We start from the raw sequence: 27,307 nt of genomic DNA on the forward strand, positions 1-27,307 counted from the left end.
TTGATTGCCAAGCATTATGCAAATTTAATTTTTAGACAATGTTGCTATTATTCAACTTTGGCAAGCAATGAGCTGGAGTAGGTGCTTTGCGAGATGTATTAATTTGTTAGCACGCATTCACTGTCAATGACGATTAAACGGAACTATTTATCATCAGTTAGAGCAAAACCGTTCGGCAAGGTTTAACGTTTTTTCAAACAGTATTGAAATCAAATTATTTTCAAAAAAAAAAGTTTAGTACATTTGTGTTGGTGTGTGTGTATGTGTGTCTGTGCAAATACTCACGCTTTAGCTCTAGTTCTTTATTTTCTGTCGTGTGCGATCTTCCGGTGAAGACCCGCCGTACGTTTCGTAGAAGCCGTGCAGTTTCGGTTAATCTGTAATAATTCGTTTGGCGAAATAAAGTACACCACAAAAGGCACATAGAGTGAAAAAGGATAAGGAAAAAACGAACGAAATCAAAAACCAAATGAAATTAAAAACGGCGAGCGAAGGAGATGAACTCGAACAGATTCGGCGCGCGTGCATTTCGATGGAACAGAGGGCGGACGGTGGAGATTAGGTGGAATGATAACCAGAACGAACAGTTTAAAGAGAGTTAAAAAACTATCATTCGTCCTCATATGGGTGATGGATGATTAAGTAAAAAAATGCATATTTATTTAAACCTAAAACACACGCTATTGGTGTAAAAAGTGTTGCACTCAGTTTGAAAACGAACTTATAAAAATAAACCTTACAGAGCAATATGTTAAAAGTTATGGGCAAACACAAGGTAGAGCGAATGTTCCCCATTGTTGGGAAATGTTAAGTTAAACTAGAAATCAAGATGCAACAAAAACCGAAATGGAACAATCCTAGTGTAGCAAATAACAGCGACACAGAGAAACGGATTTGCCAAGTGTCTCTCTTCGCTGGAAGTCCATGTAACAACTTTAAATCGCACAATCAACATACTCACACAATTTAAAATAAACACTCAACACAAGTAATGTAGGATACATTTAGGGTAACAAAAAACGCTCTAAAAACACCAAAAACACTGCAGGCTTTCATAAGGAATGAACGGTTTTTATAAATAAAAACTATCGAAATCTAAAACGACTTAGTTCAGGTTACAATGTTCCAACATTGTTAAATGGACGGAAACAAAGTAATTCCACAAATACAGTAGAAGTATGCTAAAGCACACGGGTACGCTGTACTTATATACGCTGTGTGTTTCACAGTTGTCTTGACTGCAACTTAAACAGGAAACCCATAAGCATAAAAATGCAAAGGAAACAAAAAAGTAGATAAATGCAATGCAAGCAAGCGGAAGCGCAAGATTTAAAAAATAATAATAAAGAGAATCGTAACTGTCTTCTTAATAGAAGAAGCTTTGGTACATTTCCGCTAACGGACAGCTCAGGAGGAGTGTGTGTTCAATATGTGCTTTTTCTCCGTGAGTTTAACATACGCTACTTTTATCGATACTACTGTTGTACGGATAAGATAACAAAATACTATTTTAAATACTAATTTCGTTTTTGCAAAAAATCAAGTGCATTTGGTTTAGCTAAAAATGTAATGTGAGATCTTGAATGTGACCGCTAACTTTCTACGTTTCAGCGAGAAGGCGTTTGCCTTTTCGCTTTAAGTGCATGTTCTGCAGCTTTGCGCAAAATGTCCATTACAATAGGTAAGCTTTATTCTGTTGTGCATGGAAATATACTGTCGTTGCATCGCTATCGCGTTGAGCTACTTACACCGGATAATCGTTCCCAAGGCATGCATAGTTCTGAAGAAAAGTTGGAAAATTTGAAATGTTTATAGGGTGTGTGCTTTATGTTTCGAGTAATGCGAAAGATACGCTTTTGGTCTATCGTGCGTGGCTCGCGATCGGGTTCGCGATCGGAAACAGTTATATTGCTGTTGGTGGCAGAGATAGATGTGAGTGTTGAAAGGAGGTGTGTGCTGGACCCGTTTTGCACTTTGAGTTATGATATGTGATATTTTCTGGGCTGGGAATAATGTGTGTGAAGGAAAGATACATCGAGTAGCTGAGGTTTCTAATAGTAGAAAAATTAAACTTAAATAAATTAATCGCAAACAAATCTCAAACTCTACTCCCAACGATTCTACTCGAGATTTGGTAAGAAAGATGTGATTAATTTTTATAAATTTTATCCTTCGGAATTTATGCTGCCTCTAACTGCTTCTGCACATACAAGGACAGGTGATAAGAGGGTAAAGTTTAAAAAAATTAAAGGAAAAACGAAAGAGTGGGAAAAAAATTGGAAAAACAACTCGTGCAACAGCATAAAGAAAAGTAGAAACTGTTACGAAAAATATGTTTTTCAATTAAAAAAACATATTTGTACAATAAAATAACAACCGAACTGGTAACAATACAATCACAAACAGCAACTAGCCAATATGAAAAGAAAGACGCTAAAAGAAAACCACTAACAAAAACACACTTGCTATTTGCAACAACGAGTGAAATGATTTCGGATACAACTCGATGAGAAAATCAATGATAAATTCAAACATAAGTGGATGAAGGCATAACTTAGTATACAAGCTTATCAAATAACACACCAAGTTGCTCTTAATGATGTCGCTGGAATCATGTGGAGTATAATTTAGTTGAGGATCAAACTACATGCTCTTGCTCTATCATTCTTGTTTACTTTGGTTACGATGTTTTGTGGTTTCATACATATATATTTTTTTGTGTGTTGCATACATATGTGATAGGATGGAGTGAAGAAAATAAAAATCTCAAAAAAGGGTTGTGTTACACTCTGTATTAGTTTCATTTGTAGGATATTCCAATCGCATCTAACAGGTTTATAAAGTAGTGCTCTATGCTGTTGGATACTGCTTACAACAAAACCGTGGAACTACGCTGGAGATTCGTTCACGAAGGAAGACAACCTACGCAACCTACAGGATGGCAGAGATGGTGAAAATAAAATGTACGAAAGCTCTACGAGGAAAACTCCTTACGTAAAATAATTAGCCGGCAACCGTCTGCAGTAATTAATTTTGTGAACGTTCTCTGCTATTCCTTTCCATAAATGGCCTACCAACTTAATCCTAGTCCACAACACATTTCTTCATTGTTTTGCGATTGTTCTTTAATTTTGGGCCATTTTTCAAAATAAATGCATAAGTACGGTGTTATTGCAGGTGCACACAATGTTTCAGAATAGTTTTATTTTTGTAATAAAAACAACAAGTTCATGGAAATTCAAAACTATTCTTGTTAACATTGAACAATGTTGCAAACGTGTGTTTTGTTAAAACAGAACGTCATTTATTAAAAGTCGCGTACTAGAAACTCATTCATCATATTATATATCTATATTTGCTCAATCAATTACTAAACTAAATACCTCATACGAACTACTTCTCCGTACCGCAAACCCGTTTATGACCATTTACTAAATCCATTTGGTATATTGATGCGTACTAATAGTGTTCCAATAAATTGCTTTTCGGTCAAACAATATTTGAAGTACTTTTGCTGTGTGCTTTCGATTCAACTGCTTTGGAAGATTTATTAGATTTCTATCGCTTGTTGGTCTGGGGTACATTTCCGGTTTTAACGGAAAAAGGATAAAATAAAATTAAGGGTACTTGGATGTGTGTGTGTGCCCCAGGTAAGAGATAGAAGATGATTCCTGTCGAAGCAGACCGAGAACAACCTTGAATTATGAACACAACGTGTGTACCAACGCCAAGGACCATAGTACGTATCTAACAATCGAAAACTGCCCCATCACACGACGTCCTACGCCAGCTCCTCGTACCGTTCGTTTCTGCTTGCTTGCGGCACCATACTGTAGACTTCTGCTTCGCTATTGGAAGGAAGGAAGTAAGGTCAGAGGTTCAGAGAGGCGGGTGAAAAAAAAACGTGCCGTTCGCCCGTAACGAAGGCGTCAAACGTGCAAGCCTTGCATTAAGCGCTCCATCGAGGCTGCAGAGGAACGCCAGTGTATGACGCGCGGACGTCCGCATAAGGTGGTACAAAAGGATCCAACCAACCCTACCGAAACCATGAAGGACAGAGCGCGAACAGGAAGCGCAGCAGAACATAGGAGGTCACACGTGTAATATCAAGGCAACACTCATTCGGAAACCACATCGATCGAGGGTTAGCCACATAGGACCCAGAAATAACCAGACCCAAGCCTCGGGGGTGCTGACATTACCGGTTACGAACGAGGACTGTAGATAAAGGATTATTTTTCAAACTCACAAAAACAATGACTTTGGCGCACATTTCAGCTGAGCATATTTATAACAAATGTAATATAAAACAGAATTCTTTTGGGAGCTTCATATTCTTCCCACATCGGCCCGCATTAGCTAGCCACGTGAAAAACATGTAGCTTCAGGTGAAAACGAAGGCGAAAAGCGTAAGCCACGGCGTCGCGAACGGCAAAGTTTACACGATGGTCACTAGCGACAGACGGGCGAGGTGAGATACAATTAAGAATAGTTTAGCATGACCCAACACGCACGCACACCGTAGTTTGTTTAGGGCACAGTGACAACACACAGAGATACAACAAGCAAAAGAGGTAGCTTTGAAACGGTTTAATGTGCTTTTTCGTTAGACCGGGTTTGTTCATTATCCATCCCTGCATCCGCTTGGTTTTTTTCAATATGCTGTATTATGGAATTCGCTTCGTAAACTTTTTACACGGTTTAATATGTTCTTCCCTATCTACACTTGTTGATAACTCCTTACAGCTAAGTCTTTGCAGTCCTACTTAGTACTAATAGTATGGTATATATTGCACGTTTATTTCAAAGTTTATCTTCAATGCCGAACATTAGTTTTATTTGATCATTTTTTTTCATTTCGCTTTATGAAACCATTCAATCGTGCATATAAATTAAATTAACATAATTTACAGCAGTGATTGGAGTAAATTATTTTCCATGCCATCAGACTAGCCTTTTAGTACGGGCCACTAGCGTATATGGTGTTTGTATAAATTGTTATGTTTTACACAATGTTTTTGTATAAATAAGTAAACATGATTTAAAATTATTTAACGAACACTATGTGCCATCGTTGCCAAGCCTTACACAGAGCACCAAAGGCTCGAACTTTACGAAATGCCGTTCAACTGTTATGCACTTCTTCTGAGATCAGGTCGCTGGTTGGGAATTAGTAAATAAAAAAAGGCTTTGAAGAATAAATAAAAGAAATACTCTGTCGGGACTCTACTTTTTACTGGCACCGTTGCAATCGTGTGGAATGGAGGAAGAGAAAAAGAGACGTAATATAAATCTAGGAACAGTTTTACTGCTCGCGGACGGAATTGTATCATGAACTAACTAAACTCCGAACGTCTGCCGGAAATATATATAAAAAAACATGTGCTATGCACTTTCGAACTAAGCGTTCAGCTTACCTTACGCTAATACCACCCAAAAGTTAGTTCGTAGCATTAAATAACATTTTACATACTACTTTGTGATCGAGCGAATTTTGTTTCTAATCCGATTGCCTCATGATTGTTGGTTATTATACAGTATCACAATGTCGTTGCCTTTTTATTTTCTTTTTTTCTGGTGAGTTTATTTGGATCCCCTTTTTTAACCCCTAACTATCCCTATCAACGCCGTCAAAATGCAACTCTACATGTGCAACTCGGTTATGCTAATACTGTTCTGATGCCAAGCTGCAAGTGGCGCCACAGAGTTTCGCCTACGCCAGGAGAGAATCTTCGTTAAGCTTCTACTGCTTCTACCGCTTCTACGCATAGTGAGTGTGGGGTGGCAGAAGGGAGGAGCAGGAATTGTGAATATAAAATAAAGTTTTGGAATATTAGATCTGTGTTAACAAATATTTTAATTTCTTTGAGCATTGTTAGTAAAGGAGATATATATAAAAAAAAAAATAGAAATCTCAAAGGCAGTAAGATAAAGTGTTAGAGATAAAGAGTATAGCAAAATCAATTGAAAAATTATTTTAGATATACGTCCATAATATGCGACATTGTAAAGCCATATTTAAAAAGAAGTTGAAATTGTTGATGTACTAGAAAGCACCATAGCGAATATACAACTAAAATTCCTTTAAAAACACTGCCTATGACTGCAAGTTACATTTTTCTCCGCGTTATTGGGTTATATTATGATTTTGAGAAACTAGCTGCTGCAACACGTTTATTGGGCAGCAATGCATGATTTTTTAGTTTAGTGGGATTGTTAATGTTGTTGGCCGGGTTTTAATAAATACTTAAATATAAAGTTGAATATAATACTGTTTTTGTTAATAGTATAACCATTAAAGGAACTAGACTACTTTACAAGGTGGCTAATTGAATACTAATTCTCATATCATACACGGTTTTGATACGTTTCATAATCAAACATCAAACTGTTAAAAGAAGTGCAAATAAAACTATCACCGATCTCAACAAAGTGCGAGTGAAAACGGATAACCTTATTTGAATTTAGTCTAGAACTCAGTTCTAAATCTAACAGTTTGAACAAAGTATTATTTGAAAAATATCTACAGGTTTCTATTGAATGTGTTTCGCAACATATTTCCATTTATTGCTATTTATAGCATTAAGAATGCTGTTTTTTATGCTATTGCTACTACTATTAGTGCTATTTCTAATATGCTTTCTAAGTTGTAAAGAATTAAAATTTTTAGTTCAGTGTTTTACTTGTTCTAGTGCTGGCGTGATATGCTGGAGGTAAACCAAACCCATTTTATTTAAATTCTTTTTGCTACGATTGTCCAATTGCTAATCCAGTAGTTTATCATTATGAGTTTTTGAACGAAATACCGCAAAATATCATTCTTGGTATAAAAACCTAAAACAATGAAATTAAAATCATTGCCATCGTTCAAAGTATCCATCCATCTAGGCAACAGCTATATCTAGCCAAAGCTAGACAATGTCCAGCCTATAACTGTTTTCAGATCTCTTTCTGCTCTCAGTATTTGAAAAACTAATAATTTCATTCACTCAAATTTATATGTAACGTCGTGTAAGCAAGAAGGAATAGCACAACTAAAAGTAAGTTATCACAAAATACAAAGTATGTCTGCTTTAAGGTTAGCAAACAAAACCAAACATTTAGTACTACAGGTTGTTAGCGAAATAAGTAGACGAATATAACATTTTAATATTTAAATTTAGAGTCGTCATGAACATTACAGCCACATTACACACATTATGCACAAACAGAAAACTAGAACAAAACACCGAAGAAGTAAAATAAAGCAGTTAATTAAGAATGAACTTAAGAATAAATACAATGAAGCGCATGTATGTTAGCACGTTTGGAAATGCAAGAAATGGGAAAACAAGGATTGGGTAGTTTGATAGAAATTTGAAATCAACGAACTTATTCCATGGAACTGTTCAAGTTTAATACAATACATGTATATAATAGTTCAAACTAATATGAACATTGATTCTTAAACCAATGCAAGAAGGAAATGTAATTGAAATATTCTTTTGGTTGTTTGAGTTCATCTGTTATGGATAAAACAAATTTTTACTTCAACTAGCTTTGAGGATTTTTAATTGTATAAAACGTTTGGAAACTACGCATAAGAAAAACTATATTTCGTTCGACGGTTAGGTGAAAAACAGTTTTGGGTGAAGCTTCGGTATGAACGAATATGGTTAGTTGAACAGGAAAACGATGCTATCGTATGTGGTGTAAATATTAGCGCTTCTTTTTTAACAGCAAAGAATTTGAGGGGGACGATGAATGGACAGGGAAGCACGACAGCGAACGGGTGGGCAAAATGAAACTTGATCAACTTGGTTCGTAAAGATACTTACGAAGATCTCGATTCCTTCATCGGAGGTGCAAGCGTTTTATCCTTCCTGTAGGTTCGCCACCTGCGCAAGAAAACGTGAACATATTATAGCCGGAAAATAATGAGAAATTTGTATTTCAATTCTGTAACTATTGAAAAAGATATGGTTTGCGTTAAAAAATGTCTACTTACACTTTCCAAATAATGTCAAATAACAAAGCTGTTATTGGGATAAGCAGCAGACCCAACCAAAACACCGGAGTCGAGAACACCATATCATCCATACCTGTAAACACGGCACCCACTGGTAAAGTTGGCCAAATGTTACTAGAAAGGGGAGGGGAAAGCAGTGAAATAATTAATTTAACATCTCTTTATACAAGTGGAATTGATTTGAAATTAAGAACGTGAATTTTACCTATAAATAAACATAAATAAGAACCACAATAGTATCGATCCCCAGATGGAGCAATGCGTTAACCATGTCCAGGAGTTGGTGAGTAGACCCGCTTTCAAACACACCGTTACAACTACAAACTGCAATTAAAAAGGAGGAGAAAACAAACTCGGTCAGCCACATTCCAAAAACAGTTTCTACAGCACAGAACCGTAGCAACAGCATCTACTTACTGTATAAACAATGTTTCCTAACACTAAATATCCTCCGTCGCGACCATTGCTCCAAATCACGTCCTTCTCGTAGGACTTCTTCGACAGCCAAAACAGAACCGCCGAATGGTACAGTGCGTTTGCGATGCAGCGCCAGAATACTCGCACGTTAAACAGTTTGGCATTTTGTGATGGAGCGTAGAGCCTCGGTTCTCTGGGGTGGACGGTGGAAGAAGAAGCCATTTTTCGATTATTTCAAACGCCCCGGTAACGGCAGCCTATGGCGGTTACTTACTTAAGCATCTGTTCTGCTGTGGTCACCTTGTCGAACAGGCCCATCGCGAACGGTGGTAGTGCAGTGAAAAACACATTATATAAACCGATTGTCCATCGTTCGAATAATATTTGGCCGGACCTGCGTATGTAGGTGGTACAATGGAATCAGGTGAAACGTTCTGAAAAGGTTTAACCTCCCACCACGGTGGACACTTACCATCCGGAATAAATCGCAAACCAAAGCTCTATCACGTATAGGCAGATGTTTTTGTAGAAACTGTACAGGATTAGTTTGCACATACGGCTGTAGTTCCACGCACCGTGCACCAGTAGCAGCTTTCGAAGGTAACTGAACTGTAGAGCCACGAAAAAAACAACGAATAAAAATTAGCACGAACGGAACTAGTTCATCACAGATGAGCCGCATTCTCGTACCTGAGCTATCGAATAGTCTGACGCGCAGGCCGCCTGAAGTCCTTCCACGCCGGATATTCCCACGCCGACGTTCGCTTTCTGAATCATGGCGACATCGTTCGCTCCATCGCCGATGGCCAGCGTGACCGATTTGGTGTTGGTCGTTACCAGCTCCACGACTTCGGCCTTCTGGATCGGGGACACCCGGCAACAGATCACCACCTTACAGGACACGCAAAGATCGAGGAAGTCTCGGCGCAGATCACAGCTGAGGGCGTACTTTAGTGTTTTTCCATCCACAATCAGGGCGGCGTCTTTGCGGCCCAAGTTATCATAGCGCCCATTTTGGCTGGTGTGCTCTGATATACAATTCCGTGTGTTCTGTGTGATCCATGAAAGTATAGCAAAAAAGAAGAGGTTAGAAATTTAATGTTTGACAGCTGATGTCACTTTTACTTACATCTAAGCAATCCTGATTTAGTAGAATCAAATCCATCGAGTGGGATAACAGCTGGCACGAGTAGCCGATGTTGATGGCCGTCTCCTGCTTATCGCCCGTCAGCACCCACACGTTAATCTTGGCCTCGAGTAGCGATGCGATCGTTTCCGGCACGCCATCCTGCAGCTTGTCTTCGATGGCCGTCGCACCCAGCAGTCGCAGGTTCGTCTCGATCAGGTTGGCGGCGTCCTCCACCTTCTGCTCGCGGTACTGCAACGACGTGGACGCCTTATGGTACGTGTGCTTCCAGTCCTCGTACACATCGTCGGGAATGTCCGACACGGCGCAACACAGCGTTCGCAGACCTTCCGTGGCAAACTCCTCCAGGTGCGCCAGGGTGGCCTCACGGTATGCCACACCATCCGGCGCCAGCCGCTCGTAAATCACCGTGTCCGCACCCTTGCAGTAGAGCTTGATTTCGCTCTTGGAGTTGCGCGCGATTACCGACATGCGTTTGCGCGTCGACGTGAACTCCAGCACGTTAAGTATCTCGAACCGCTCCGACACCCCAAGCGCCTCTATTTCGACGTACGTCGGCGTCCGGGTGTAGAATACGTAGCCGAACTTCTTCGCCCCGTACACCAGCGCCCGCTCGTCCGGGCTGGCTGCGTGGTACTGGATGTCGCTCATGTTATCGTTGCCGGGCTGCTTCTCCGGTATCACCGTGTGGCAGATTGCCATCAGCGTGAGAAATTCGCGCAACGTCGGCGCCGTACGGTGATTGTTGATAATGTTCTGAAATGTAAAAAAGTCAAATTAATCTCAGCTTCTAACTGAATTTTCTTTGTAGAAGATAATAGTTGAGGTGTTTGTGTGAAAAATAGATGTTTCATCGAATTATCATTATTATTATTTATGTGTATGTGAAACCGTAACCCAAAACGATTTTTTTTTTATAAAACCAACCCCTTACATTATCAGTGAAATATTTTAAACATTCAACGATAGGCGAGAACCATGAACTCTTTAGAATCTTATATACTTCGCTGTTAAAAAGGTCACCCTCCCAAACGACTACATGTAGCGTATTGTTATGTGCGAAAGAGCTTCCACGCTTTCTCCCCACTCGTGATAAACTGCGGGAATGTTTAATTTAACACCCCCGGTCGATAGAATCAAGCAGCACGAGAAGTGAAAATAATAAAAAAAGGAGAGAGATAACTACTTCCTCGAAGGAAAACAAAACAACACGTCGATTGTTTGTGGTTCTACTAATGGAATTACGGGGAACGAACATTTCCGGTAATATATTAGCAGGGTGAAGTACATTGATTTTGCCAGTAAAATGGATGCTCGGCAGTCTATTACTAATGAATCCCTGACCTGATTTCAACCCAAACGAAGGGTAGGGGGTATGCATTAGCAATAAAAAAGAAAACAACGGAAAATAATTTCAATCAATTATCAGCAGGGAAATATTTAAAACCAAAAAAAGTCTATATTTCTAAATATGCAAGCAGTACGACGATGAAAATGTTCGTCTGTAAGCGTCTGCTGGAAATGTTGTATCCGTAGGTAAATATACTGGATTTAAGGGCAGATTGAACTTTGATGACCAACGGCAACAGTAATCCAAGGCTATACGCCGGGAGTAATCTTTTGCAAATAGCCTATCGATCGACGGAAACATTTTAATATGCAAAACATAATTTTCTCGATTTTACTTTTTTCCTTATCGTGTACATTTATACATTCGACCTTTAAACAAGCAACATTGCTGTTCCAACCCATGGACTGTCGAAGGGATCAGCTTTCCGTTTGCAATAATATTTTACCAACTCATTGCTGCCGGAATGAAGCGGAAGCTTTACTCGTCCTCCTCCGGATTCGACGTGCATTCACGTTTGCCAGGGGAGGAACACTAATGCGGAGGGTTGTTGCTCCACACACAAACACACATTCAGTGGTAACGGCGGTTTCGTTGGGATATGCACATCAAATATTCATTAGGAATTCTCCTTCGCTCATCGTTACCACCTACCCACTTCCCCCCGCTCTGTCGTGGGCGGGGGAAAACCCATTTCCGCACACGGCGGTGGTTCCGAAACGTACCTGAACCAGCCGGGACTGTGCCGGCGTTTCCTCGGCCGAGTATATCGCGCCGGCGACGCTGCACTTCTTGAACTCCATCACGTTCCGCGTTAGCGTCCCGGTTTTGTCGGAGAAAACGTATTTCACCATGCCGAGCTCCTCGTTCAGGTTGGACGTGCGCGCCATCGCCGGCGTATCCGACTCCTCGTGGTACATATCGATGTCCATGTTGATGAAGATTGCCTACGTGACCGCGGGGGCGAACGAAACAAAATACTGGTGTATGTATAAACCGGGACACGAGACGGCGGCGGATCTGGGGGTGTCTTACCTGTAGAAAGCGGACCAACTCCAGCGTAACTTGCAGCGATATTGGAATCAAGTTGTTGTACAAAATAATAAATGTAAGCAGATTGTAGGCAAAGTTTTTGTTCAAAAGATCTGCGAAAGAGAAAGAGAGCACAGGTTCACGTTCGTCACTCAGTTCGGTCCAGTCGCTAGCGCAGGATGGCTGGTAGGTAACAAATTGTTTAATGTGACAAAATACTCTTCCTTCCAAATGCCAAGCCTCCCACACCAAATGGCATTGATATTCCAAAGGAGGGCACTGACAGGAAGTCCTGAGTGTGTGAGTGAGCCCGAGTCCTTGAAGGATTCAAGTAGGAGGCACGGGGCGATTGTAGGTCAGTTCGGGCGCTTTCATCAGTTTGTGTTGCTACCGTCCAGCCATCCGGCAAGCGGGAGGTTACTATGCAAAAGTCAATACTACTCACTGCCAATGCCTAAGTACCAGTCCTTATCGAAATGTTTGTTCGTCCAAATTTGGTTGAAAATGCAACTCACGATACACAGAAAGATCAGAATGAAAAATAAAATTAGAATTTGCGTGTTTGTCAGTCTGTCAACGGTTGAGCGCTGCAAATAGAAGGGGGCGAGAAAGAGCAAACAAGACGAGAATTATTATAGGTCAACGGTGTTCCCCCTTTTTTGTTCGAGCAGGAGTCAGCCAGCTGCTGCCTACCTTTAACGGCGCTGAGGTAGAGTTTCGCATAAGTTTCGTATCGTGACCGGTGTAGATAACGATGCCGAATATCCAGGCGGTGTTACGTAGCATGGCGCCGCGCAGTAACAGCTGGTCCGGTCCAAGCGCTACCGATCTGGAAGTAAAAATTGTGACACAAGGGTGACAAAAGTGAAAAACAGAGTGTGCAACTGGTGTCATCCAGTCGTCGCTGTCCATGTCGACCTCGGAAGGTCTAGACACGGGACATGGGGGTGGGGTATACACTTACGGTTTGTCGTGCTCCTTCAGCACGCCATTGAACTCGTACAGATGCCGATTCGGTGGTTCACTTTCCAGCGTGCCGCTGAACTGGATGAAGTCTTTCGTTTCCAGGATCTTCGAAGTGTTCGGCACGCCCTGGCGGATCTTCAGGTTCGTCTCGCCGTCTAGGTTGGCTGTCTCGATGAACGACATGCCCTGCGGTTCGCTCGACGACAGCAGCACCAGGTCGGCCGGGAAGAAGGTGTTGTTCTGCACCTTGACGATGTCGCCGACCGCCAGCTCCTGCCACTTGATCGAGCGCCACTGGCCATTCTGGAGCACCTCGATCTCGCGATGGTTGATCTCGTCGTCCGCCCGGTGCCGCTTGATGTCCTCGACGATCTCCTTGATGGCGCTCACCGTCAGGATGAACATCAGCGGCACGAGCGTCGTGTACCGTCCGGTCGGCGAGACATCCGGTATCTGCTGCAGCAGTGCGATAAACAGGAAGAAACAGTTCGAGTACCGCCGGAACTGCTCGAACAGAAACGATGGGAAAAAACTAAGCACACTATTGGGGAAGAAGGAAAAGAATAGGAAAAAACATATCATAAAAGAATAATATGTAACAAAAATGCTACTTTTTGCTAAGAAGTATTTTCTTGTATACAATAACCAAACGACATTCCAACGCGAGTGGGTCGATACGTGACTCAGTGACATCAAAAATAGAATCCCATAACGATCCTGCTCGAATGCGTTATGCATAACTTATGTGATACGGTTATTATTATGGTGGCCACTTTCACCGGGCTTCCTCGAGAAGCGGACCACTTCCCCCCTCTTATGTGTGTGTTCACACCTAAATACTGTGTTTAAAAACCATCCTCCCGCTGGCCAACGGAACAAGCCGGCTCTCGCACGGAACTTACCTATATTTAGCGGTAGAGATATGATTGTTACAATACTTTTGAACTTGCGGTTCGTTCAACCGTATCACGCGCTTATCGGAGTCATCCAACGTTATGCCCGAGGTTGTAGCATCATCATCATCTGTGCAAATATGGAAAAAAGAAAAAAACGTTAGAGATTTTCATTCAATATGGACATTTAATCTAATGTGAAAGAAAAGGAGTAAAACAAATTAAGTATCTTCTATACTAGTAGATTTTTGATGAGTCGCACCTCTTACCCCAATATAGGTTTGAGAACGGCGATATATTAAATATTATAAATTAAATATGATAAATTACATCGAATAACACTCTGGATATTTCTTAACTAAAATTTTAAAAAGCCCCAGAATGGTGAGTTCAATGTGCAGTTTGACGTTCCTGTATCCCTAATTTCCATTCCTAAGCCTGATACTTAACGTCGTCATAAGGGTAATTTACATACATCAACCTCATCGTTTGTCAAAAAAATCAAAGAAAAACGCCATCACCATTTCACCATTTCTTACGACTCTTCGCCAACATAACTTGCAGAATGAACTATATTTCATCGAAATTGTCCACTGAATTTTAAATCAGACTCGTCATCCACGGCCCGTTGCATGTTGTGGCAAAAGATTTACCTAATCGATCGGCTAAGGCTCAATACGCTGTTCGAGTTTTGTTGCCCCATTTGAGGTGGTTTTTATAGTCGTTTCCCTACGGCGTGGATCGTTTTGCGGAATCACTCTTTGAGGATAAGAAAAAAAACGTAACGCTAGCTTCTCCATTAGGCCAGAACCAATAATGTTGATGACATGCAAGAAATCAAGCGCCAGTTGAGCTTCTATCAATCATGATTCAACGGTGCTCTAGATGCATTTTATATGATAAGAAAAAGGAAATTGAGGTAAAAAATATTGAATTGACAGCACCTTATTAAAACGAGCGTTACTAAAGCAGACAGTAGCAAAATGAACAAATTTATATGGATTCAAAAGATATATCCTCAATTTTGGTAACCAACCCTGCAGATAAACATAATATAAAGTGAAACAAAACTACAATAACTATGTGACATATATTTCTTAAACCTTCACAGATCAAAAACAAAACTAAAGTAGGAACACTTTACGCCATAATCATTGGAAAAATGTAATCCATTTTTTTCCAAAATATAACACAAAATTACGCAGATGATTCCAGATAAATGAATCTATTCCTGAAACATTTTTTTTCGAAATACGCTTTGTTTTGCGTGTATGCAAAGGCAAATAGAAGCCATCGGTGGATCAACGAGAGGTTAGCTAAAGAAAACAATAATATTAACCATATGTATTCCTATCATGCAAGAAATGACCGAGCATAGAATCAAGGTAAATGAGCCGTAAGATAACTATATAGATCTAAAGATTTAAAGATAACGGCAAAGGTCGTACAATCTACCGAGGTGTCACCGATACCGACTGGTCAGTATAATGCAGTGCAAGCCAACCGAAAACGGGTGACTGTTCAATTTCACCTTTGCTATTCGGCCCCTAAAAGGACGGGCAGCACTTGAGAGCGTAAGATATATAGTGTCTTATCCCATCTGCATCGGACAATTCTCGCTTGTTTTTGCTCACCAGCGAATAGGAGTAATCATCCCAGCAGATACTAGGAATCGATCGAGGGCTCCGACTCCGCCTGGCGACGGCTAGTCAAGACGCCATCGTGGCCACTTATTGCTGGCGCAAATACCTGACACATGAACTCAACCGGAGCGACCGTCTGCCGTGTGGAAGTCGCTAGTTGGAGCAGTATTTCTCCGGTTGCATCTCATCCCACAACCGAGGTGACCCAATTCCCGACCATCTGCGCGGTAAAGAAAGGGTCGAAGCAAGGGGTTGGCAATATGTTTCTCTGCCCTTGGACCGGACCACCCTTTGGAGCAGTATCTGAATAGCAAGCAATAAACGCCCGGCACCCACACAGTGTCCGGCGAGTCCATACGGCGCGCCGGCGAGCACCGAGATGATGCAGCGATTGCTGAAGTTTTATGCTTTCTGACTCGCTGCCAAAAACACAGAGCACACAAGCGACTGAAGAAGGGTTTGCAGTTTTGCGATTGTTGCCACAACGCTTCCAGCTAGGATCATTCTTTGTCCTCAGAAATCACCCAGCAAAAAATACATATTCGTGAGCAATGATATTATACCTATCTGCAGCCAAAGGTAGTTCTTCATTGGAACAAAATCTTTAGAAAACCCGTGGAAACAATATTCCAAAATGAGTCATCGAATCAATAAGCAGTTTTCCATAACTTGCAGTGTGAAATAGTTTTTAAGTTGTTATGATATTGAACAATGCTAAAAGGCATCAAATTATATAATTATCGGAGATAAAAAGAAAGCGGTAGATGAAAGTGTATTAGTGGCAAGAGACTCAACAAAATTATTTTTAAAATTCGAAATTAAAATTCTCAAAATAAAAAATGCACAAAAAAAACGTAGTTTTCTTCCTATTTGTTTGTTCTTATAACGGCAGTATGGTTCCTATAGTTGTGGTATCGTGTTCCTATAGTGGTGGTAACACTTGGAAATGACTGAATATATTTTGACTGTGACTCATTTTTGAAGCATATTTCTAACAGAGCGGCAAAATTACCCATGGACCAATGCATTGACTTGGTCATAGACCATAGACTTCTCATAAACCAATACATTTTCACTGACTGCCTTTAGGAAATCATGGCATATCCGACAAATTCTTAAGAAATCCAGCACATTAGTACAACCTGTTTGAAAATTAATAATTTTGGAGTTTTAATTTATTACGGAATGGGAATGTTTAACTTTTGAACACTCCGCAGAAGATGAAAGAACATTTTATAGAAGATCAAATATCTCCATTGTATTTATTTCATCGTAGAGCTGGAATTTTGTTCCACTATTGGTACTAGCATCAACAACTTAAAGACATATTCATAATTCTACGATGACGGCGATTCAGTCAATCGTCATTTAAATATTGTTCGTGTTGAATTTGAAGGCAACAAGGACAATACATTAATTAATTTGAAATTGGAATAATTAATACGGCGTAAACAACTAAAACAACCAGATATCGTTGCTTTAAATCAGTGCAGTATCAGTACGGAAAGGAATATTGCAAAGCAGAAAACTAGCAAGAAGCTAAAATTGTAACTAATGCATTAACCCGTTGGATAATTTTGTGTAAGAATAAATCAGAACAAAATAATATCTAAGCGCGCAGTATGTACACACAAATAGTTTACTAAATTGATAAGCAAACTTGTTTAGGTCCCCATTACTGTAAAAGAATAAATAAGCAATGTAACATATTTATTGAAATAACAAAACGAATCTATCATTTCGTTAAAAACGTCATGATCTTTTCCAAGGAAAAGAAACGACTGTTTAATAAGAAACAGTAATCATATAGAGCCATATCATTCCATACTTGTTTAATTTGAACAAATAAGAGCATGACACAAGTTCTTATTTATTTTTCTTGCACACGAACGCTGTCGCAAGATGGTATGTGGCCTTTTCCCGGCGTAAACAATACTATCTTGTTTTCACCAAACGGCTGAGTGTATCACCCTCGTACGTAGTAAGTACAGAACGATGCCTGTAATTTGTTAGGTTCCGAGGTCCCCCATTACCAGAACGAGCACAGCAAGCAAACGACCGATAACCATCGTAGTACAATGATAAATTGTTTATTCGCGGACCCATTTGTTTCAGGGAAAGGGACCGTAACAGCATATTGTTTCGACCCACTGGGTGATATGAATCTTCCAATATGACGACATAACATGTCTTCTTTCCTTGTCCGCTAACCCGGCTCCTTCTACTTTATATGGCAGGATCAGCAGCGGATCCTATCGTTTGGTTTTAAAATGTAATAGATCGGCGCTAATTGCTATTTACTACGGTCCTAAGACCCCAAGGTCGGTTTGGAAAAAGGATACCATCTCATGGCCGGAAGTCGCAAGAGTCGAAAAACCATGAATCATCCCGGTGGTGGTCCTAATGAACACTTTTGCAACGTTTATATTACGGTTTATGAATAAATGTGAAACGTCATTAGCATACTCCAAGGGCTGGTAGTCGGGAAGCGTCTGGACTGGACGCAATAGATCGCCATTAGTGTGGTTCCACATACCGGGTAGAGTCCTTGTAAGGTCCACCATGGAACGGTCTCTCCCTTAACGCAGTCTTATTAATAAACTCCCTGTACCTAAACGATGGTCGTGAGGTAGAAATTCACGGTCACATCGAACGGCCGTGACCGTGCACAGAGCAGTAGGACTCCTCCACAAGCGGAAACTCCGTTTCTTTCGCAGCTAGTTTATGTTCCACAGGAAGCAGGAGCAGGAACAGTTAGACAAGACTAAGGGGCAGCGCTACGCTGAATTTGCATAACGACCACCCGTTGGCCTTACTCGAGCTGGTGCCAACGGACGACCAGGATCGTATTGCGGGAAGAAATAAACCAAAAAGGATATCGCCATAACTCCCCATTCCTTCCGGAGTACCGTTTGAATCTTGTTGCTACTAGTAGCGGGCGGGAAGAATTTTACGACCTCAAGATATTGACTTATATCGGCCAGACAAGCAATCGAACGGACGGGAGAGTTCCCCGGATACAAAAAGGCATTAATAATGCATTCTTAGGTTCTTCGAAAGGTTTCGATATAGGGTTTTTAAAAGAAGAGATAGCTTTAATAGTGAGCAATGTTTGCTACATTAGTGATGCACCGAGTCCTTCATAACTGTTTATAGCCTCACTCCCGGCAGTATCGATTTTATATACCATCGGCCAGACAATCTGGGACACGTCACAACACAACAGCAAATGAGTTTTTAATTCCAACGTCTCTAAACGTTATTGGAGTGTAACATAATACTAACAGAAAAGGACGGAACAAGCAAACGACAGCAGAATATACAACACGATCTTACGATTAACCAAGCGGAGCCTCAGTGCACGGTACATGGAGTTGAAGGCCATATCCGGTGTGAGGAGGAAATCCGCTCCCTGGTGTGGTGAGGGGTCGCACAGAAACGGTTGCCTTGCTTTTCGTTACGGTAGTCTAGTGGTTTTTCCAGCAGCTAGCCTAACTTCCGCTGCTGCTACTCCTTCCGGGCGACCGCAGAACCGCCACGGGCGCTTCGATGACGCAGTTCCGTAGTCGGGGCTGCCTCCTGTGGCTGTGCGTCGACGATATCCTGCCGCAGTTGCAGCGCTTGAGATGTTTCCATGAATGTTGTTGTTATGGAAGTTGCTGGAGTTTGCCTGGGTGTTCAGGCAATTACTGTGGCCAGCGACGATACGGTGTTCCGGTTAGACGGTGTTAGTAGAGAAGCTGATAAAGCTTTTCGAGTGTTAGTAGCTACTTCGTTCTGCTACAGCATGCATCGGGTTGTGGGTTAGATGGTTGTTCATCTCATCGTACATTTTCTTCTACGTACACTGGTTTCTCTCCGCAGGATACATCCGGGCTCGCCTCACAAGCAGTCAACCTAGCAAATGCACTGTTCCATAACGAAAAGGCACACTGGAACCAGCCGAAAAAATGATGATTTGAATGTGAGGAGTTTCCCAACCACCTGCGTTTTGTCACGACTGGTGGTTAAAATGCAATATTATGGCGCACCGGACGGACGACCACGCCTCACGGTTTCGCGTTGCACAATAACTCCGAACTTTTCCTCCGATCGAATCGATATAATCTCCACACGAGACCCTTTATGGCCTCGTTACGGCTTGGCGATTATTAGCTTGATTGATTTTTTTCCCTTTTGGTTCTTCCTAATGCACACACAATTTCCACGGGAACGTAACACACTTTTCACATTGCCATAATGATGGCACGAACTGCAAAAAAAAGTAGGGGGAAACTTTCTATCGGTCACTAGGATACACGCAGAGATTCTTGCATCAATTGAATGATATTCGTAGAATAAACATTTAACGAGCTACGCAACGCTTGCTGCGGAGATGGCGTTATTGGTAGCAATTAGCACCATCAACATCGCAATATGTTTGAATGAGTTTAGCACATTTGCTGCACGCCAAAGTCTTCCATTTTCCGAACTCACTGCAAAAATACTACGAAGCACTTATTTTCAATCTTCGAACTTGCAATTCGTTATCACTCAACCACCGAAATGACGAGAAAAATGTTTCCAGCTGCCGAATTTGGGACGAACCGAAACTCACAAATGGCGAGAAAATTACGCCTAGCGCGACGGAGGGTAGCTTTTCCAAAGTGCCACCGCCTTTGCTGCTGGTTCGCAGAGAAATGTCAAACTGGCAGCAGCGGAACCAGGACCACAACACCAGAACGACGTCGGCACGGGCGAAAAGGATATTTTCTGCGTTTTTCCCGGGGAATCGGGAGCACCTAGTACACACACATACACACAAGCACACTTTCAGAGGCTTCCCATGGAATCAAAACAAAAATACGCTACGAAATACAGTGAAGGGAGAAATATCCCTTCTGCGTCTGGGATTGCACCAATTCCAATGCAGGTTGCAACCAGAAGGTAGGAAAGGAAGTTTCTTACACAAACAGGGATTTGTTTTCGCTACTCTGCCAAGAAGTGTGTGTGTAATCTTTTACGATTACCCATCGCTGCGGGAACTGTTTTGGTTGTGCTGCTTCATCCTTGTGCATCGACGTATCCTCACTCAGGCAGAGTTTGACAGCCAGCACACGCACACTGGCAATTTAAAAAGCGCATGCGTGCACTATGGTCACTTCACCGACGTTTTTGTTGACATTTTCATTTATGTGGATTTTCCTAAATCTGTCAAAATTACATATCGACGGTTTGTTTTGAGTCCATATCCAGTTGTACTTCGGCATTTTATTATCTCCCTTTAAGTTCAATGATAACCGAATTCGGCAGCTAAGGCAAAACAACGAGTATGGCAAATTTGCTTTTCCGGCATAAAATGGACCACGACACTATCCCCTACCTGAAACCAAACGAATAAGTTACAGTAATCAAGGGTTTACCATTGAACGTAGAAGATCCAAGATTTCAAAAGGAATATATTGGATTCAATGGATATCTTTCTAAAACATTCAATTTTTTGGACAAGCACTTTTCAATCAACTTGGGTCCTTTTGAAAATACACCACAGACATTTATTATTTGCTCACGGATAAAAACGCATTAATGTTGTAATGCTGTTAACTGAACAATGCTTACAAAGCGCACCGAAGGTTGTAAATCTTAAACTATTTAGCTCATCAATTATTTAATGTGTACAGGAGAGGGAGAAAAAACAACCGAAATAATTGACTCTATTTTCAACAAAAGCAATTTCGTCTTGGGGTTCTCGAGGGCCATCTGTTCCGTTGCAAGGCAAAGCAAGAATGAGCAGAGGAGCAATGTTTAGCGTTGTTTACATTACCGAACTGGCTTAAAACCTCACACCAAATCCCAGCTTATCCATTACCGCCTCTGTTCATGGATTAAAGGTTCACACTCCATACATTCTACATTACAATATTTTACAGTTTCGTTCGTCGTAAACGAATGAAACGTGCCAATGGACTAAAACTTTTACAGAACCACTGAAACTGGTCCTAAATAAATGATTTCTTCACATTGTATTGCGTGAAGAAGAGTTGTTTACAATTACCATGACCTTTCTTTAAAATTGGAGAATGCAATACTTCCTATAAATAGGATGTTGGGATGAGTAAAACTTGTTAAAATTGCAGTAGCCGCTTAATTTGGAGTTGTGGATTGTTTAAATTAAAGTTGTTCAAAATTGTACCTTAAGATGTTACTTTCCAGTATCATAAAATTTGTTAAACTAATGTTGAGATGCAGGAAAAATGAAACTCCTCCAGTCAAACGGCGAAACAAGTTTCATAAATGTAACAAATTTACATTACCCATCCCCAATAAAAAAACCCGGACAAAAACAACTGCAAATGTTTAGAATGGTAGAGAACACAGAAGGTAAAATGGTGGCTTACGTCTGGCCGGTGGCTTTCGTTGGCAGCAAAAGTCTGTCAAGTTTGGACTCCGCCGTACCCGTATGATGCTGTCCGTGATGAAGCGGCCAACCTGTTGCATATCTTAAGCCGTGTTCCGTGCAAACCGGAGACACAACGACGACGAGCCGGACGATGATGTTGGTGCTGGTATTCGATCAGAGGTTGTTACCACCGCGACAGGTGTCGCTTTGTGAAGTTGGTCGCGTGGCGCGTTCGCTACAACAGCCGGCTTTACAGCGAGGCTCCGTGGACCGGTTTCTTTGGCGAACCGGTACTTCCGAACGCTAGCGGCAAATCAGTCCGTGCGGGTTAAGGCCATCGACGGTGGACCGAGACGTAAGGATGAGCCGTTTATCACCTGTTCGGATGTTGGAGGTGGCGCTACGAGCTTTCCGATGTACTAAGAGTGCATTATTGATCGCTTTTTCAGCGCGTATGTAGCTTCTGTTGAGTATTCCGAGCAGGCCGTAGCTAAGTCGCCTACCAACAGCGATGAGCCCAAGTATGGTGTGCGTTAGGTAACGTTCGTAGAAGCAGCTGGCTCAGCAGCGGACCGCTTAAGGTCACAGATGCCAACATACGTAATGTTCGTTTACGGTCGAACCTTCGACGAGCGCACATTAAATGCATTAACCGCTGGAGGTTTGACGTTTGATACACCTTTGTTGTTCCGTTGTTGCTTCCGACCAAACACATGCGAAACAACGGTTGGGGATGTGAACTTTTTACCAACACACTTTCTACACAAGCACATAGATACAGCACCCTTTTTACACTTTTACCATTCATCGATCTTGGTCAACAACTGTCGTACAGAAAACTTCCACCGCTCGAACGCGTTTCATTTCACACAACACTCACTTACACTGATGACGAAGCTTTCGGGGCCAGATGATGATGATGATGGATGCCGGCGAACACAGACACTTTAATGGAAGATTTGTTATTTTTTTTTAACCAACCCTATGCTCACTGTAGCATATATGCAGGAGGGAGAAGCTTTTACGATAACGGAAATAACCGGTGCGTTGCGTAACTGCACGGTTACAGCTTTTTTTTCGCTTTTTGCGATGTCAGTTATCTAATGGAAATTTTAGCAGTTTTGTCAAACATGCTATCCGCTCGAGGGGAACTTTTCGTTTGGCGCGTCTGTTTGTTTAGCTCCATCCATCACACAGCTCCACGCACTCGGTACTTTCTAAATTTACTTTCGCACCACCGTCGATATCTGCTGAATTCAACCACGCGGCTCACGGCCTACTGACGCGAGAAGCGTATTGTTTATTCCTCTTCGGTACACCACCACCACGTACACCTACTGTTCCACCTCAGCGAGTTGTGATGTTACCTGCCGCGCACTCAAGGGTTAAACGCTTGGGTTTAACTCTTTGGATTTGAAATGTTGCTGACTCGGCGCGAATACTAACGGTGGAAATGGCTATTGCCACGAAGTGCTGTTACCCCGTCGACGTCTACCGATGCAATGACGAGCGAATAGAGCTAGGAACCCCAGCTGGGAAAATATTTATGTTCACACAAATTAACCCTCGCTCTTATCGCCGGCAACAGCAACGCACCCGTGTGAGGGGTACGTTATCAACATTGCACACAGAGGTGCTTCTAGTGGTTGGCTAGTTGAGCAAATCAAAATGTTTGACCCATTAGGCCAACATTTTGGACGGGATTGTCGCCACTCAGCAGTTAAACGAGGATGCTAGAACCAGCTGTAGGGTCAAATGGTGCCATTTCAATTCTAGTTATTACCTTCATTCCTATCATTTCACTCAACACAAGGTTCGCGCCATGGACTAAGAGAAGAATTTGGCTTATGTTTGATAAGATAAGCTATACATTCATTAGCCCGACACTCCAAATGTTACCATACTTTTCACAAGGTATGTCGTCGTAACAAACGTATTTGTTTATCTATTGACTACAAAACAACGATAAGCTAAAAGTGCAATGTCTTGCCCAACCTTATTTCCGGTGGAAAATATCCCACAAAATCGCAAACTCCCACAAATGGCAGAGATAGTCGGTATCAATGGTATCTTAAAAGCAACGGTTTGCGATAAAGCGTTGACTTCCTGTTATAAACGTGTTGCGTGAACAGCACGTCCAACTAGATTTGTTATCAAGGAACATAAATTTAAAAGTTATGTATCAAATTGATAGCATAAATTAAAAATCAAACTAACACAACAGCGGTATTTCAAGCCATTTCATATAAAATTGTGAACATACTAAGATACCTTTTCTTGAATATGCAACAAGACGAAAATGTCTTTAATCTTTACTCTCTTATCGTGATAACCCAGAAACCATGTTGGAGCTCTGTTGCAGTCATTAAAATTCACATGCTTTATACGTGCCTGACAAAGAATGATTCAGCACAGACAATTCCGGAATCTGCGCAAGAGATGACTTTAGTCGTAATCTTTGGTCGTTTCATGAAACAAGTTAGAATCGTTGCATTTGAGATTATTTTGAAAAATATATTAATGAAAACAATCTTGCGATGTCAACTGGATTGATTTCAACGTAATGAGATGACTAAGTGATTTTTTTTAATCAAGACTTGCAAAATTAAAAAATATTAGAACAATTGGATTATTTTTCAAATTTAATTGAAAAAAAAAAGATCGTGAATAATGCGGTAAGAAGCTGACTCAAAAGATTGTAATGTAAATTTAAATAAATAAATATGTATTATTATACAAAACCATATTCAATTATTCTATTCCTTTTCCATACTTTCACGGCCTTATTTTTATTACACATAAGACGGAAACACGCTTAACACATTTTTAGCGAACTCATTGAGTCAATTGTGTTCTAAAATAAGCAGAGAATCAACAATAATTTTGCACACCCTTGTTCTGTTGTATAGCAGCTATATATCTTGCCCTTGGAAACATCAAGCAGACCAGTTCATGTTTTGAAATCCGAACTAATAGCGTGGGAATGGGAAGGCCGATCTTAAGTCTCCACGAAATGTTACTCCCACCAGATGTGTTTATTATTTTAAGCGAGACGATACATCCAGCCTGGGTCAACCACCAAAATGGATTTTTTTCCGCAAGCCAGTTCGTGTATTCGGGGACACATTCACGGGTGAACAGGAAGGTTGTCGATTCACAATACAGTTCGCTTTAAATAAACATTATGCATATATTTTTTTCAAATGTATATAAGACTGCATCAATAAAGCTTTCAATAAACAATAGTCATACCCAACGTACAACGCTAAAATGCAGTCAACTTCCGGGAAGTAGGGACTGATGAGAATCAAATAACAACAGAGACGATTACGAGATGGCGTCAACATGCTGACGATCGTTTAAATACGCCCTTCAAGCGGTTGGCAATGAGTAATCTGTCCGTGGCTTTCATCCAAAGCTTTGAGATATACTGGGATTTACATTCAGCAAGTGCGGCAAGATGAATCATCAGATTGCACAATTTTATGTTTATATTTTAAGGATGTTTTACAGATATTCCTGCACCTAATTGACGACTTTACATGTTTTTCTTTAACATAAAAATATGTAATATCTGCATTCAGCATCGAAGCAGTGTCGCTTTACATCACTTTATTATTGCAGATAAATGCGATTGTTTCGTACACCACTGTGAAGCAGAGTATTAACACATTGACGTAAGCTTTTCATGGCCATTTTTGTCCCGCTCCACGGCACATTGAGCATCCAGCAAACACCCGTGACGACCTGTTGTTACTCCTCCTCTAACGCCAATCGGCAAACAATCAATGTCGATCGATAGTTATCAAAGATTCATACGCAGCTGTGCATCCCGGGCCTTCTGGTTCGCCAATTGATACAACGAAAGCCGACCCGTTTTACGTTTGCACACCGTTAATAATAGGTGAAGATCGGATTCCAGGATGCCTAGATCCAAAAACAGAACGTATAATGTGTGATACATGTGGGGGAAAAAAACATACAAAGTATTCCTGCTAATAATAAACTTCTTGATCTTGCACGCCGCAAGAGATCTGATCAGTTGCTTGAGCGGCAAAATAGGCAACTCGGCGATCGAAAGCAACATAACACATACAACGCCGCAAGAGGCGCATAACATTTCACTAACACACAATTTTTATGGGGATGGACATCTTCCTTGATCGGTTGAATGAAATATTTCAAAATGATTTGAATGTTGCCTAATTATTGTTCGTTAATGTAAAATTTACAGCTCAAGCAAGAAACTGGATGGATGGAGACGTAACTTTCAACATATTAAATTTGGATTTTTTTTCGATAATGAGAATCAACTCTTATCAATTTTTTCAAATTTTCTTATATACCTAATTTGTACAAGAAATTTGATTGTCATCACCCTTGATAATGGTGCAAATCAATTTGCAGCTTTCCATTCAGAGAATTATTTGGTATTCGGTAACCTCTTCTGACGCATCTAGATCCTTAAGGACTCATGTAGCTCACATAATGATTCAGAGCGTAAGGTACACTTTAAGACTAACCCATCACTATTACGTTTTATGCACACACCAATACCACAGCTTCCAATTGAATTTAACATAACGGAGGATCACAACACGGTCGAATGCCGATAGTCCCCAGAGACGTGGACAATCGATTCACTTTTTCCCGGTGCATCACGAACAGCGCACGCTTGCATTTAACGCACAAAACGGTACATTTAAAACGACAACAGTTTGAACAACGCCACGTTCGTAAAACAATAACACGTTGCGCTGAATCGTGAGCAGCGAAGCTGACGCGGGTTGGACACGACAAGCGGACGGCCCTATGCGACTCATGAACGCTCGGAATACTCTGACATGATCGTTCCGCCGGAGCTTCACATGACCGAAGCGCAGCGTCTCCGGGGGCACCCTATCCGCATTCGGTTTGTGTGAGTGATTGCGTAAGTGTGTCCGTTGGAAATTGAAGCGCAAGCGTGGAACGGAGTCGAACAGTCAAGGTTGATGCGGAAGATCAGAACGTTTAACATAGTTTTACAAAACAACCGAACGGCACAGATGGCAATTTTAATTTCACTTTCCGTTTAAATATTTAAATACATTATAATCTTTCCTCCGTCTTATGCTTTGCGTACGTGGATAATCAGTTTTCTCGAAAAAGGGAAGGATAGATGCGGCCTCTATCGCAATTCATACGAATAAAGACGATCCTCTTTATATAAAATATTTGACAATCATCAAAGAGGATCACAGAGAAAGTAAAAGTATTTCAGAATCACTCCATAAACTTAGAATAATGGTTAAATCGAATCAAAATCTCTGCAATTAATAAAACCTAACTCAATGCCTATCAGAAGGCATGCATGAAATATTTCCCGATGAAATATATCACAGCATGCTAAAACAAACCTACAACGTGACTATTGGCCTGTGCATTTTAATTAGAAATGATTGTAATTCCTAGTAAGAAATGATTATTCCTGGTAA

The 27,307-nt window shown here is 41.0% G+C and overlaps 1 protein-coding gene across 4 annotated transcripts in view; it reads right to left on the bottom strand.

Moving 5' to 3' along the window:
* The window catches only part of LOC131259028 (probable phospholipid-transporting ATPase IA), a 30,724-nt gene extending 4,073 nt beyond the window's left edge, over positions 1 to 26,651 (bottom strand). The window contains exons 1-16 of one of the 4 annotated variants that reach the window (XM_058260439.1): positions 26,391 to 26,651; positions 21,832 to 22,730; positions 13,821 to 13,941; positions 12,917 to 13,459; positions 12,646 to 12,781; positions 12,398 to 12,539; positions 11,956 to 12,065; positions 11,646 to 11,867; positions 9,555 to 10,328; positions 9,116 to 9,475; positions 8,898 to 9,034; positions 8,700 to 8,819; positions 8,426 to 8,618; positions 8,214 to 8,332; positions 7,988 to 8,122; positions 7,818 to 7,877 (exon numbers count right to left, since the gene is read on the bottom strand). In XM_058260439.1, coding sequence (XP_058116422.1) covers positions 7,818 to 7,877; positions 7,988 to 8,122; positions 8,214 to 8,332; positions 8,426 to 8,618; positions 8,700 to 8,819; positions 8,898 to 9,034; positions 9,116 to 9,475; positions 9,555 to 10,328; positions 11,646 to 11,867; positions 11,956 to 12,065; positions 12,398 to 12,539; positions 12,646 to 12,781; positions 12,917 to 13,459; positions 13,821 to 13,941; positions 21,832 to 21,931 — 3,272 coding nt within the window. In that variant the 5' untranslated portion in view covers positions 21,932 to 22,730; positions 26,391 to 26,651. Of the gene's footprint in view, positions 1 to 5,193; positions 5,341 to 7,817; positions 7,878 to 7,987; positions 8,123 to 8,213; positions 8,333 to 8,425; positions 8,619 to 8,699; positions 8,820 to 8,897; positions 9,035 to 9,115; positions 9,476 to 9,554; positions 10,329 to 11,645; positions 11,868 to 11,955; positions 12,066 to 12,397; positions 12,540 to 12,645; positions 12,782 to 12,916; positions 13,460 to 13,820; positions 13,942 to 18,790; positions 18,840 to 21,831; positions 22,779 to 26,356 lie in introns of those variants that run through there. The other 3 variants (XM_058260438.1, XM_058260440.1, XM_058260441.1) reach the window with 3 other exon arrangements.
* Between the last annotated feature and the right edge of the window lie 656 nt (positions 26,652 to 27,307).

This window comes from Anopheles coustani, chromosome 3 (assembly GCF_943734705.1).
Source record: "Anopheles coustani chromosome 3, idAnoCousDA_361_x.2, whole genome shotgun sequence".
Taxonomy (NCBI): domain Eukaryota; kingdom Metazoa; phylum Arthropoda; class Insecta; order Diptera; family Culicidae; genus Anopheles; species Anopheles coustani.